The sequence below is a fragment of the Hyperolius riggenbachi genome, chromosome 2, assembly GCF_040937935.1.
Source record: "Hyperolius riggenbachi isolate aHypRig1 chromosome 2, aHypRig1.pri, whole genome shotgun sequence".
In the NCBI taxonomy this organism is placed as follows: domain Eukaryota; kingdom Metazoa; phylum Chordata; class Amphibia; order Anura; family Hyperoliidae; genus Hyperolius; species Hyperolius riggenbachi.
This window is the reverse complement of record NC_090647.1, coordinates 81855982-81871157: the sequence shown is the minus strand read 5'-3', so window position 1 is coordinate 81871157 and position 15176 is coordinate 81855982. Positions and strand designations below refer to the sequence as shown.

Genomic DNA, 15176 nt, shown 5'->3' with positions numbered 1-15176 from the left:
TTTCAGCCCACGGGTATTTTTCACCTTATGGCCGAGAGGAATTTTCCCATTTCAGCGCTCCTCCCTTTCATTCCCCAATAACTTTATCACTACTTATCACAAAGAAATGATCTATACCTTGTTTTTTCCACCACCAATTTGGCTTTCTTTAGGTGGTACATTATGCTAAGAATTATTTTATTCTAAATGCATTTTAACGGAAAGAATTAAGAAAAAAATGGAAAAAATCATTATTTCTTAGTTTTCGGCCATTATAGTTTTAAAATACCACATGCTACCATAAATAAAATCCACACATTTTATTTGCCTATTTGTCCCGGTTATTGCAATGGTAAAATTATGTCCCTAGTATAATGTATGGTGACAATATTTTATTTGGAAATAAAGGTACATTTTTTCAGTTTTACATCCATCGCTAATTTTTAGCCCATAAATTTACAATAATATGGCCTCTCGACATACATTTTTTTTTAATTCCCTAAAGTCAGTAGATGTAATTTTACTATTTGGCCACAAGATGTCCCCGCTGAGCAAAATCCTATGTAGCGTACAAGTACGCTACATAGGAAACAATGTGTCCCTCCATGGTTACTAGGGAAGTGACACAGGCTTCAATGGAAGCCTGTGTCACCGGTGTCCTGTGGGGAGATTAATGAATGAGAACTTTGTTCCCATTTATTAGTGTAACCATTGGGCGGCGGAAACCGGCGGAAATCGTCGACGGAAGGAAGCGCGGTGGCTCTAAGAATAAACACTGTCTTTGAACAAAAACAGTGTTTATTCTCGGTGGACAAGTACGGATTGGCACAGGTGACTTTTGTCCCCTGCTGCCAATCCCCCCTGTTGCCAGCAACATCACGATCGTGAGCATCTGCCTGCATGATCGCGTGCAAACCCCCCCAAACTGCAGAGACGTGACTAGCGCGTCCCTGCGGCTGTAGCAGCTGCTGCTGGGGACGTGAAGCTCACGTCCGCGTGGCATAAATGGTTAAAATAAGCTTATCACAGTGAACTTGAGATTAAGGGTCTGATATATGAAAGGCTGATAATTTTGCTGTGCGCAATTTCACCGGTCCTAACGTCAGCATTACGCCGCTAGTTACCACAGCAATGCCTGCATTCGTTTTTTTCTTCTTAAAAGTGAGTGCTTCATGGTGATATCAAAGTCAACAATACAAGCGAGAGCAAAAATGCAAATGCAGACGCATACAGGTTTAATAATTTAGCGGCAAAATCTGGACATGCACCGCACAGGACTCACATGGCAGGCTAGTTGAAAATGCAAAAGATACTGCTTAATTGCCTCGAGATAAGTAAATCCTATGCCGCAGTTGTGGCCACTTGTCTCGGAAGCGGCATAGTATTTACACCGCTGGATTTCAACGGTACTGTGTCAATCGACTGTGCGCGCTGCTACTGCTAATTCTACTTGTAATTGTAGTTTTGTACACATATAGAAATCCTGCCCAGCCCTCCCATTATTCAGGGGGAAAAACGCATAGAAATGCATACAAAAACGTGCAAAAATGAGCTGAAACACGCTTGCGTTTTTAAAGTCCATTTATGTGCGATCCCAAACGCACCTGATGTGAACGAGGCCTTAATGAATCGGTAAGGAGCCAATTTTATTGGCTTCCTACCATGTGTTTGCTGTGATCCAATCACTGTGATCACTAGATAGAAAGCAACAAAGTTGCATTCTCTCCAGCTTTCTCCACCAGTCTGCAGTGATCTCTGGACAGAGAGAGCTGTAGCTGCTGTGTGTCTGTGTCTCACAGACAGCGTTTACAGTGTAAAAACACATTTACTCACATCATTTCACCCCACAACCCTTGTGAACCCTTTCCAGTCACCTCTAGTATGTAGGTGAAGTATATATATATATATATATATATATATATATATATATATATATATATATATATATATACAGGATCTTCTCAAAAAATTAGCATATTGTGATAAAGTTCATTATTTTGTGTAATGTACTGATAAACATTAGACTTTCATATATTTTAGATTCGTTACACACAACTGAAGTAGTTCAAGCCTTTTATTGTTTTAATATTGATGATTTTGGCATACAGCTCATGAAAACCCCAAATTCCTATCTCAAAAAATTTGCATATTTTATCCGACCAATAAAAGAAAAGTGTTTTTAAAGCAAAAAAAAGTCAACCTTCAAATAATTATGTTCAGTTATGCACTCAATACTTGGTCGGGAATCCTTTTGCAGAAATGACTGCTTCAATGCTGCGTGGCATGGAGGCAATCAGCCTGTGGCACTGCTCAGGTGTTATGGAGGCCCAGGATGCTTCGATAGCGGCCTTAAACTCATCCAGAGTGTTGGGTCTTGCGTCTCTCAACTTTCTCTTCACTATATCCCACAGATTCTCTATGGGGTTCAGGTCAGGAGAGTTGGCAGGCCAATTGAGCACAGTAATACCATGGTCAGTAAACCATTTACCAGTGGTTTTGGCACTGTGAGCAGGTGCCAGGTCGTGCTGAAAAATGAAATCTTCATCTCCGTAAAGCTTTTCAGCAGATGGAAGCATGAAGTGCTCCAAAATCTCCTGATAGCTAGCTGCATTGACCCTGCCCTTGATAAAACACAGTGGACCAACACCAGCAGCTGACATGGCACCCCAGACCATCACTGACTGTGGGTACTTGACATTGGACTTCAGGCATTTTGGCATTTCCCTCTCCCCAGTCTTCCTCCAGACTCTGGCACCTTGATTTCCGAATGACCAGGGCCGGATTTGTACTTTCCAGTGCCCTAGGCCTGCTGTCACCAAGCGATACCCCCTCCCCCCCGCCCAAAGAAAAAAAAAATTGTCCAACACTCTGACTAGCGATCATTGGTTTGAATGGGCTCATCTCAGTTGTGCTGCTCTGCCCCCGATTCAACAAAAAATTCCTGTAATTTGCACTCCTGCCCGAATGTGCATAGCGGCCGATAGTGTTCTGGGCATGCATACTTGAGAAATGACGCTGATGTATGACCAGTACTTGTCAAGAATGCATAACACTGCACCGGCCATGGGCAGGAGCGAGAAATTACAGGGAGCGCGAGTGGACAGAGCATGCGCTGCTTCTTTGTCCTCTGTGCGACTGGCTGCAGTCGGAGCCACCAACTGGTGGCAACTGGCAGGGCAATGCAATGGAGAGAAGCCCATCCAAAACAGAGAACAGGTAAGTAGCAAACATCCTATCAAGACCCACCTTGGATGTTCTGTTGTAATTATAGTGGACCTGAACTCAGAACTTCCTCTCTGCACTAAAAGATACGCAACAACATAACCTTTAAATAAAAACATTTCTTTGTTACAGCTGATACAAATCCGGCAATAAATCTGCAGTGTGTCTACTTCCTGCTTTTATGGAAGCAGACATATTTTTAACATCCTGTGCTTTCAAATGAGCTTAGCTGTTGTGGCAGTCAGGTGACACAGTGTAGAGATCAAATTACAACTTGTGACACAGAGGAGGGGGAATTAGACAGGCTCTCGAAATACATACATGGTACATATCTCTGTTTTCCTTCTGTCCTGTGCATGAGTTCAGCTCCACTTTAAAGCATCTGAATGACATTTATTTATATTTGCTGAAAAATCTATGCATCTCTTTTGAATGCTGAATGTACATATGGTGGTGTGCTCTAACATATTGACAGTATACGGGAACAAAGTCTGAAGAAGGCTTATTTAAATTGCCTTTAAAACGTTTTTTAGGGTAAATGAGGCATGTAGCATCATGTTTTTTTAATGATGTGGGGACTTAACACTAGATTTACCATTTCTGCGCAGATCTGTGTAAATTCCCTGGACCTAGTAGCACCCCTGCTGAGTTTTTTAACATGCCATCAGCTCCAATTGTTCTCTTTCTTTTGTTCTGAAAACACAACCATTACCTGTGTGGCCTTGCGCATTTGTTTACTCTACCTCACATCCCCCACAACCATAGAGTTCTGTTCTTTGTGTGCCAGACTGATACTGTAATCAAGGGGCTTTTATTGGTGTTTCAATGTGCACTGTGTGGGTAGAGGTCATTGGGGTGCCCAGTGCAGTAGCAAGTCACTCCTGCTTCACTGCGCAAGCTGGACCCACAAAGTCTGCTAAGGTTTGTCATTGCCATAATACATATGATATTTATATAAACCCACGACGGACAATTTTTTTACTTCACTGTCACTGTCGTTCAGACTGCTGCAGTGCAAAACAATGCTATTGGGGACCAGAGTTCAGCTGTGGGTTTAGAGCAATTGTGAGGGGTGGTAGGCCAGAGTGAAAAGGTGAGTTTTGAGGGCCTTCTTGAAGGTGTTGAAGGAGGAGGCTGCCCTAATGGGTGAAGGTAGGGAGTTCCATAGTGTTGGAGCGGCTCTTGAGAAGTCCTGGAGGCGTGCATGGGACTGGGTGATGTGGGGGACGGTCAGGCAAAGTTCATTGGAGGAGCAGAGTGAGCGGCTTGGTGTGTATCGATAACGTTTATAGATATTGGTTTCACGCAAAAAATCTCGTTTGCGCGCGAAAACGTTATCGTTTCACGTGAAAATTCACGATCGCGCAAAACCAAAAATTCTGTTTTCTTTTTCAGTGTTTCAAACTTTACAGAGTTTACAGCGTTTGCAGACCCAGTGTCCATCGTCCCTGCATTTGGCACAGGTGAATTTTTGATATGTTGCACAGGTAAACCTGCTGCGATTCCTGCTGCAGCTCTCTTGCACCTGGCACTGTGTTGTCTGTACAGTCCCTGGCACAGCAGCTGCAACAGCTTCAGCAGCCCGCCTTTGTGCCAATATTTCCTTGTGCTGCATGAATCGGCAACGAAGTTCCTTAGCTAGAAGACTCAGAAACAATCTTCTTTTGCCTGTCCACCCTCAGGGGCAAACGCAGGATTTTTAAGGGGGGGGTTCCTGAAAGGTCCAGAAGCACGTATGTCCCGAGTGCTGCCGAATACAGGTGGCTCCATACTGCCCATGCACAAAAGTGCGCTGGTGTATTACGGAGCTGCCTATCTTTGGAAGTACTCAAGGACACTAGTGTTTCTGAGGGCTTCTGGTAGCAGCAAATGTGAACGGAGTACAGCGCTGGAACAACTCCCCAAGAGAGGAACGGGAGATAGACTTAGTTTGGACAATTCAGTGGAATATGCTACATAGTTTCACATAGCGCAAGCGATACCCATATGATGCAGGGATATATGCATCTGCGGAAGATGTCGGCGCTACATAAATACTAAATAATAATATTTTGCCTCACCAGGATTGCACTTTTATTTAGCTTTCCTGTAAGACAAGAACACACAGTCAGCTCTAGGGGAAGAGGGAAACAAAGGTGAATGAAGGAGGCTGGTGCACACCAAGAGTGCTTCTGGGCGTTTTTCAAATCAACAGTGATTTGAAAAGCGCTTGGCTAATGTTACCCTATGTGGGTGTTCCCACAGCAGTCAGCAGCGTTGTGATTTTTTCAAAATCGCAGGTATACTGCATGTAGCATGTTTTTGAGCAATTCATTCAAAAATCGCTCTGAAAATCACTTCACAAAATCACACTCACAAATTGCTAGCGATTGCTATTGTCATTTTGGCGTTGCACTAGCCCAGAGAGAGGAGTGGAGAAATTGAGAATAGCCTGAGATGGAGCAGAGAACTTATCTGTATTGAAGTCCCACATCACACAGGCTACTTGCCTGTAATCGGACTCCTGTCCCTGTCAGTCTCTCACACAAGTCAGAAAGAAGCCCTCCTGGAGTCTAAGGACTGTCAAAAACTTTTCAGCTTGTTATCCACACCTTACCCACACATGCAGTCATTATAACAATGGGGAGAGACCAGACAGATGTTTGCCCACAGACCCTGAGTCCAGGCAAGCTCTGCATCATGCTGTGCATATTTACCAGCTTGCCTGCACTCTAATTTCATCATGTCTGACACTTCTGTGCTGTGGAGAGTCCAGGACTCCATAATCAACATTCTCTCACTGCAGGCTGCATCTTCTTGTGAGGGTTGTGAGGGAAGCTCGGCTGCCTCTCTCATTCTATTAGCTGGAGGGAGGCACCAGAAGTAAGAAGGGAGGGAGAATGAGGCTGTTTATATTATGCGGGCTTCCCTGGCTGAATACACAGCTCAGTGCAGGGGGGAGGTTCCAGACACCCGGAATAGCCCCCTGAGTTCGCCAGTGACCCTGTACATGCCTTGTACAAAATGTAGGCATTCACCACCGCCAGGTCCAGCATATTGTAAAAAACTGCTACTGGCCACCTGCGTGTTGCTGCTCTTACGGAATACATCCGTGCCATTTGGTCCAACACGTCTACACCACACTGTAAAAGCAGAGAGAGAGAGACATGAGTATATGTGCTTTTTTTCTATAGGCCTGTATAGTACACATCAGAAAACATTGTAGCACTGGCAGGGGCGTTCCTTGGGTCCTTGGAGATCGGGGGCACCTGTGCGGTCCCCCCCCCCCCCCCCCCCCCGGCCACCGCAGCTGTCCCCGCTGCCAGACAGGCAGCAGCGTCAGACCTCGATCAGCAGGCGACCAGTTAGAGTGGGCGCTAGGACCTACCTAGCGGACAACGCTGATATGCGGAAGTGACATCACTTCCGCATATTTGCGCCTGGCACCCGCTCTAACTGGTCGGGTCGCCCGCTGATCGAGGTCTGACGCTGCTGGCGAGTGACAGCAGGGACCCCCAGTTAGGTAGTTAGTGACAGCAGGGACCCCTGTTAGGTAGTGAGTGACAGCAGGGACCCTCGTTAGATAGTAAGTGACAGCAGGGACCCCAGGTTAGATAGTGAGAGTGATAGTGAGTGATAGTGAGTGACAGGGACCCCCGTTAGGTAGTGAGTGACAGGGACCCCCGTTAGGTAGTGAGTGACAGGCGCCCCCTCACCTCGCAGCCAGCAGCGACCTGACCAGTTAGAGTGGGCTCTGGGCGCAAATATGCAGAAGTGATGTCACTTCCGCATATCAGCGGTGTCCGCTAGGTGCTAGCGCCCACTCTAACTGGTCGGGGCACCCCTGGAAATAGATTGGGGCACCCCAGAAAATCTTGGGGGCATGGGCCCCCCAAAATAGCGCTAGCGACGCCACTGAGCACTGGTGTAAAATTCAGTGCAGTTTCTAGGCTAAAATGCACCCAGGGCGAGGGTGTAAAAATTGCGCCCCCCCCCCAAAGCAAGGTATGGGTGCCCACAGTATAGGTTAGCCAGGTCTAGTTGCACTCAGTATAGATTCCCCCAGTATAGGTAGCCCAGAATAGGTACCTCAGTATAGGTAGCCAGCTATAAGTCCCCCCAGTATAGGTAGCCAGGCATACGTGAGCCAGTATAGTTGCCTCCGGTATAGGTTAGCCAGGTAGGTGCCTCCAGTATAGGTAGCCAGTATAGTTGCCCCGGTATAGGTTAGATAGGCAGGCGCCCCCGGTATAAGTTAGATAGGTAGGTGCCCCCAGTACAGGTTAGCTAGGTGGTTGCCTCTAATATAGGTAGCCAGAATAGTTGCCCCCAGCATAGGTTAGATAGGTAGATGCCCCCAGTATAAGTTAGTTAGGTAGGTGCCTCCAATATAGGTAGCCAGTATAGTTGTCACCTGTATAGGCTAGCTAGGTAGGTAGGTAGGTGCCCCCAATACAGGTTAGATACGTTAATGTTCCCACTATAGGTTAGATAGGTAGCTGCCTCCCAGTATAGGTTAGATAGGTAGGTGCCCCCAGTATAGGTTAGATAGGTAGGTGCCCCTCAGTATAGGTTAGATTAGGTAGCTGCCCCCCAGTATAGGTTAGATTAGGTAGCTGCCCCCCAGGTTAGATAGGTAGGTGGGTTTATATAAACATCATATGTACTATGTCTATGACAAACCTTAGCAGACTTTGTGGGTCCAGCTTGCGCAGTGCAGCACGAGTGATTTGCTACTGCACTGGGCACTCCAAAGTCCTTCTCTACCCACACAGTGCCGTCTTTTGCTGTCTGGCTCAGACAGGGCTTCCCAGTACCACGGTGCATCTTCCGTGGAGGCATGTTGGGTTCTTCTTCTTCTGTCTCCTTTTCAGATTCTTCTGAGGAGGTATCAGTGGCCTGCTGGACAAATGAAATCTCTCCTCCATCAGAGTCTGCTTCGTCCATTTCCTGAAGCCAGGCCAAAGCCTGTTGCGCGGAGAGGTTCTTCCTGCGTGGCAGTGATGCGCAGGCCATCCTGATGTGTGTTCTTAGAAATGCGAACAAGAAATGATTCTTCCACCTGCATCGGTCTGCTTTTATGCACAGCACTGTGTCATGCCACTCCCTTACATACACTGCTACAATGGATGGACAGGACAGCATCACACCTTTTGGCCACCTCTACAGCATTCATATGTTGTGAAAAGCCAGCCTAATTGCATTACAGTATCTGCCATACTGCCATCAATGCCATGGCAATGGAATGCCTCAGTCTGTCATCATTTGTCATGTCAATGGAACACTGCCAAAAGTGCCAATTGCCCTCTGATTGCATTTTGCTGCATGAATCGGCAAAAGAGTTCTGTGTCTGCGTGGGTTTCCTCCGGGCACTCCGGTTTCCTCCAACATCCCAATAACATACAGATAAGTTAATTGGCTTCCCCATAAAATTGGCCCTAGATGACGATACATACACTACATGATACATACATAGACATACTGTATGATTATGACAGGGACTAGATTTTGAGCCCCTCTGAGGGACAGTTAGTGACGAGACAATATACTCTGTACAGTGCTGCGTAATATGTTGGCGCTATATAAATACTTAAATAAAATCTGCCCCTGCCTTTTCACCCATACTGCTCTCACTCATGCAACACCCAATGGGCTTGATTCACAAAAGAGTACTAACTGTTAGCACGGGCGTTTCCGCGCGAATTTTCGCATTGTGCGCGATCGCGAATTTTCGCGCTAAACGAGAATGTTTTTGCGCGCAAAGGCGAATTTTCACGTGTTAACAGCTTATGCTTACTGGAGGAATACCGTCTAAGGCTATATATTACAAGGCAGGACCATGGGTGGTTTCAGTGTTAGGTATACTCCAGCACATACATTTGTCGTATTTTTTGGAATACAAGACGCACTTTTTCTCCCTCAAAACGTGGGGGTTGGGGGGAGTGGGTGTGTCTTATATTCCAAAGATACAGAAAAAGCTACGCAGAGTGCGCAGGGAAGCTAGCGGTATACTATACCTGCTCCTGCCGCCGCAATCCTCTCCCCCTGACTCAGGGCCCTGCTTCTTATGCATTCCTATTCTTCTCCCTCCCACTGGCGCCTGGCAGAGCACTCCTCTCCAGTTGCAGGATACACAGGGACACTGGCCGCCTACCGCTATACAGAACCGCTGGATCCTCCATACTCCTAGCTCTATAAAGCTGTCCCCTGTACACTAGTGGCGCATGTGTGCTGGGGGTCATGCATGACGTCATACATGACCCCTGGCGCACATGTGCTGCTAGTGTACAGGGACAGCTTTATAGAACTAGGAGTATGGAGGATCCGGCGGTTCTGTATAGCGGTAGGCGGCCGGTGTCCCTCCGTAACCTGCAACTGGAGAGGAGTGCTCTGCCAGGAGCCAGGGGGAGAGGATCACGACGGCAGGAGCAGGTATAGCATTAAAGTGAAAGTGCATTGCAGTGTAGTGTTGTTTAGTTAATTGTAGTGTAGTGTAGTTTAATGCAGTGTAGTGTTAGTGTAGTTTCGCTAAGTGTAGTGCAGTGTAATGTATTGCTGTGTAGCTTAGTTGGTAGGGCAGCAGGGATAAGCAGGGATAGTGTAAGGCCCCGTTTACACTTAATCAGTTGGTACTCGTTTTTTTTCTTTTCCATAGCAATTCATTGTGGAAAAGATTTCAGTTAAAACGCGTTAAGTGTGAACTGTGCCATATGAAAACATGGGCATTACTTTGAAAATCAGTTGTCCTTTCAGTTATAACTGAAAGCAACTGATTAAGTGTAAACAGTGGTAGGGGCAACAGGGATAAGTGTAGTGTAGCTGGGCAGTGTAGTGTAGATAGAGTAGCTTAGAGACAGTTTTTTAGGGGTTAAAGGTCCATAAGATGCCCCTGCACTATAGACGCAACTAGGTTTATTTTTTTCCCTGATTTTTTTCCCTCTAAACCTAAGTGCGTCTTGTATGGCGGAGCGCCTTATATTCCTAAAAATACGGTAATTAAACCGCATATTTACCACTTGACGACCGCAGTGCTAACCCCCCCTAACGACCAGGCTCATTTTTGTTATGCTGGGCTGTGCAGGCTTTTCAGCCTCCTGCACAGCCCAGCTATGGTGCCCAGCGATCGGACTCACCTCCTTTTTTTTGTCCCTAAGGGGACATGCCGCCGGAGGGGTCCGATCGGTGTGGCGGTTTTTTGTTTTTTTTTTCCCCCCAAGCCTTCCCTCCTCCCCTCCTCCCCTCCGTAATCTTTATGTAACATCCCCTCCGTAATGTTTATGGAACAGGACGACGATCCGTCCTGTTCTGACTTCTTATAGGCATCAGCCTATGAGAGGACGGCGCTCCCCGGCCAATCAGAGGCCGGGGACCGCCGATCTCGTACAGCGCTGCCGGGGAACGCAGCGCTGTACAGTTGTAAACAAAGGGAATTTCTTTCCCCTTTCGTTTACAAACAGCCTGCTAGCCGTTCCGTGAAGTGGCAGGGAACGATAGCGCATGTGTGCGGCCGTTCCCTGGGAAACTGCAGCCCCGGGACTTGACGCCAATCGGCATTAGGCGGTCCTGGGGCTGCCGCCGCGGCCACTCCCATCGGCGTTAGGCGGTCCCCAGAAAGTTAATTTCAGCATTGGGTAATTTCAGCCTCGGCTGATGCCGATATGTAGAATATTAGTAATATTTGGTTACCAATGTTCTACTACAACAACGAGACATTTGTAAAGTGCTTTTCTCCCATAGGACCCAAAGCACATAAGCTTGTCTCAGATCAGTACATAGTGATGTGAGGGGGAAATGTTATGTGAATGGCAGACTAAACAGGTGGCTTTCAGTTTTGATCTAAACTTGTCCAGGGTTGGAGCTGTATTGATTAAGTTTGGCAAGGCATTCCACAGGGTAGGGGCAGCATGACAGGAAGCTCTGGCTCCAAAGGTTTTTAGCTGAACTCTGGGGGTGGTCAAGTTATTGGATCCTTTTGATCTGAGTTTGTGGGAGGTGTGATGCAGTTGCAACAAGTCATTCAGGTATCCTGGGACTAGGTTGTATGGGGATTTGAATACTAGCATGCCAATTTTGAAAAGTATTCTATTAAGGGTAGCGAGTGTGGTGAGATAAGGATTGGTGTTATGTGGCGATGGCGGGGTTGGCTTGTTTACTATTGACTTTTGTCTCAAAATGTTTGATTCAGGCAGCAAAAAGTCTGGAACCGGCCATGCAGGTCACCCATGTTCCTCAACGGCACATCCTGATTGGTTAGCATTGATAACATTAAACATCCCACTGAAGTTTTCATACATAGAGGTGTCTGCATCCATGCTTCCTGTGCATCCATAACAGCCCTGGTTAGCATTGTGGCTTCTGCAGGAAGCTGTGTGTTTGCTCTGTGGATGCGGAACACCAGGAAATGAAACACTTTAAACATTACATGACAAGCTGATCTACAATCGGGCCCGGGGTCTCACTGATAATCATCTACACAGCATGGAAATATATGTAATATAGCGTGGAGTCATCTGAAATCAGCGGCTCTGTCTTCCGGACTCGTATTACAGCCTGAAGTCTCTGAGCAGTTACAGTGCAGGTTAATAGGCTCTATGAGTATCGGTTACGCTTTATCAGTGTTACCTGCAGCCCTGGGTGATGTTTTTACTGCCTGTGCTTACTGAAACAAGGGAATCTGCTCTATAAAATACCTTTTTATGGACTTTTTTAAGGCGTACATGCGAATATGAGCGACCACATCACGTAAACAATCTTATCAATTACATGGGAGTCAATTCACTAAGAATGTTAGGTATTTTGGGGGGGGACTTTGAATGGGAATTGCTTTACATATACCAAACCACTTTATTTTTATATCCAGCCATACAGTATATCCATTTATGGAAGGGTTTGGAATCTGGAACTATTTGAATTGTTCTTTTTGAAGTCAGATAGTTTTCAGCTTAAGCGGAAAGGAATGCATTGCTATTTCAGAATCCTCCCATTGGACTGGCGTTCACCTTCATAGTTACGTAGGGGGTATTGAGTAGAGCAGATTACAATGCATTGTATGCAATGCATTACACTCTACTCATCATGCATAATATTTTACGCACGTTTTTTCTGATCACTGCACTTTAGTGATACACCCCATAGTTGGGTTGTAGTAAGGCACAGTATCCATCAGTTCAGCAAGGAGAAAAATAGCTCAGCAACCCCAGTTCATTCAGTGACAAATGTGGATAAAAATTATGCAGAAACCACGTCATGGTCCTTTGACACAATCGACACAGCGCTGCGCCAATCGTTTCGGCCTCAGTGCTGCGTCAAGGAAACAGCGATCATTTTCCTGATCTACTTCAAATTGAGTAGTGTATGGCCTGTTTTAGAGCCATATCAAAGCATAGCTTGCAGTGACAAAGACCAAAATAAGCTGAAACAGCTGTCTGCAAGTTGGAGCTTACAGGTGTGTAAATAGAATGGGACAGGAAATCGGTGTGGTTACAGACGTATGCCTGGCATTTCAGGAACATAGAGAAAAGATTTGCATATTCACTTACTGTGATGCATTATGGGAGCTGCTTGTGCCTCATGTGACACTGAATACTTACAAGTACCTTCTGTTTTAGATACGCAAAATTGTAGCTGGTGTAGCTTTTCCATAGGGGAGTTTTAAGCCTTCTACAAAATGATAGAGGATGCAGTTCTTCATAACTTAAAGAGGAACTCTAGTGAAAATGACGTAATGAACAAAAGTGCTTAATTTTTACAATAATTGTGTATGAATGATTTAGTCAGTGTTTGCCCATTGTAAAAGCTTTCCTCTCCCTGATTTACATTCTGACATCATACGGTGACATTTTTACTGCTGGCAGGTGATGTCACTGGACGGAGATGCTGCTTGCTTTTTTGGCAGTTGGAAAAAGCTGTTATTTCCCACAATGCAACAAGGCTCCCACAGTGTGATGTCAGCACCATGGTCCTGACATCACACTGTGGGAGGGGTTTCAACACAATATCAGCCATACAGAGCCCGCTGATGATCCATATGTGAAAAAGAAAAGATTTCTCATTGGAAAGGGGGTATCAGCTACTGATTGGGATGAAGTTCAATGCGTGGTCACAGTTTCTCTTTAACTGTCCACTCTGTAACAACACTAATACGGGAGCATACACACACCAGTGGTACTTGTCACTCATTGGGATATGGGACTTGATCAGGGTCTTGTCAGACATTGAGGAATGTACAGACACCCTATTCTACTACAGCATAGTGAAGCAACTTTTTCTATGCAGAAAGCAGAATGGCACCACAAGCGTTTTGGAGGATGATGTGAACAATGTGCCTGGAGGTCAGGCAGTGGCATAACTAAGGCGTTTTTTGCATGGGACTCCAAGCACTCTATTAATACGAAGCCCCAAAACCTACCAAGGACAGTTTCAGTGTCTGAGAGGTGTAATCACAGTAAGGAAACAGTTTGTTAAGGATTACCACTATGCATTGCACATATAGAGGTGTTTATTACCAGCAGAGCACCAATGATAAGCTAATAAGATGGATGAAGGAGGGGCCCTAGTGAGCTCCTCTGGTCCTGGGGACCCAGTGCGCACGCAACCTCTGCGTTCCCCATGGCAATACCACTGGGTCATGATCGTTTTAACTTCTGGCGTTCTGGATCTTTAAACAAGCACAGGGACACCTGTAGATGCTCTGGATTCTCAGTCATGGCAGCCAGTTTTTGCAGTTTAGTATAGCCACAACTTTAGTCATATTTTCCTTTGCATAGTCTGGCTAGTTTTCCCCCTACAGAGTTACTCTTCTGCATGCTCTCTCTGACAAGTTAATGAATGTATCTCCAGCTCCCTGGAGACATTGATGAAGCAGTTTTCTGTTTCTCCAAGTCTGGCTTTTCTACACCCTTGATAAGAAAAGTGCCTCCCTTGTGTAGCTTTGTAATCTTTCTCCCTGCCTGCTGTCCTCCGGTAAGGAAAGAGAATTCCACATAGTAAACAGCAGCTGTTTCCGGCCTGCTTGACATGCACTGAAGGTAATAATGTCTATTTGATCTCATTGCAGCTTGAATGAACGTGACCACTTGTTGAAGCGACTTGGCAGAAAGACCCCTCCGAGCTTGTTCCGTGCTAACTCTGTCCAGCAAAGTGTAACATGTAAGTATGAGAGCTGGCTGCTTCCTGCAGGCAGGTGGGGATGTGATTTTAATTAAAGTGTGCATCAGCATGTAGAGGTGATATGGGACAGAGCTTTCAGCTAGGAGACTTCCATCTGAACTGTGAGCTTGCTCTGACCCCGGGCTAAAGGTAAGCAGTGAGAAGGACATGTTTATTCTCTTCTGATAAGAGTAAAGTGCAATTCTCTCCTGCTCATCCTTCACAAAGTTTCAGTGAGGACTGTGCAGAATTCTTTTTCTAGCTGTGTTAATATCTGAATGAGTTACCATTTATTTTAAGTAAGCATTTTATACCAACTCACAGCAGGGTGTCCAATTTTCCCTTTTATAGAAATCGCAATGGCTAAGGTTCATCATTGGTGGATGGCACGGTGGTGTAAGGGTGGCATGGTGTCATAGCGGATGGCACTCTTGCCTTGCAACACTACAGTCCAAGGCTCAAATCTAGTCCAGGGCATTTGCATGGTGTTTATATGTTCTCATCATGCTTGCATGGGTTTCCTCATGCTGAACATGGCTTGGAGTGCAAACTAAGGACAAACGAGCAAAGTTTTGGGAGAAGCAGAACTTTCCCTGCTCGTGTCCAGGGAGGGGGCCCCCGTTTAGAGGGTTAATTTACCTGGATGACATTCTCCTGCTGCAGTGCTCCATCTTCCTGACACTTCCTGTTTCACAGCGGCTGGGAAGCAGGAAGTGTCAGGAGGACGGAGCAACCCAGAAAGAAGATGTCATCCAGGTAAATTGTGCTCTCTTGTCCTTAGTGCACATAATCAAGCAAGGGTGTACCTAAAACTGTGTCAGCTGGGCCTCCTGCAAAAGCCTTCCCCA

At 46.0% G+C, this 15176-nt stretch overlaps 1 protein-coding gene across 7 annotated transcripts in view; it reads left to right on the top strand.

The window, feature by feature from the left end:
* ATP8A2 (ATPase phospholipid transporting 8A2) overlaps nucleotides 1-15176 on the top strand; it is a 970290-nt gene that overhangs the window by 949892 nt on the left and 5222 nt on the right. For all 7 annotated transcript variants that reach the window (XM_068266975.1, XM_068266976.1, XM_068266977.1 and 4 more), the window contains one exon: nucleotides 14237-14328. In XM_068266975.1, coding sequence (XP_068123076.1) covers nucleotides 14237-14328 — 92 coding nt within the window. The remainder of the gene's footprint in view (nucleotides 1-14236; nucleotides 14329-15176) is intronic.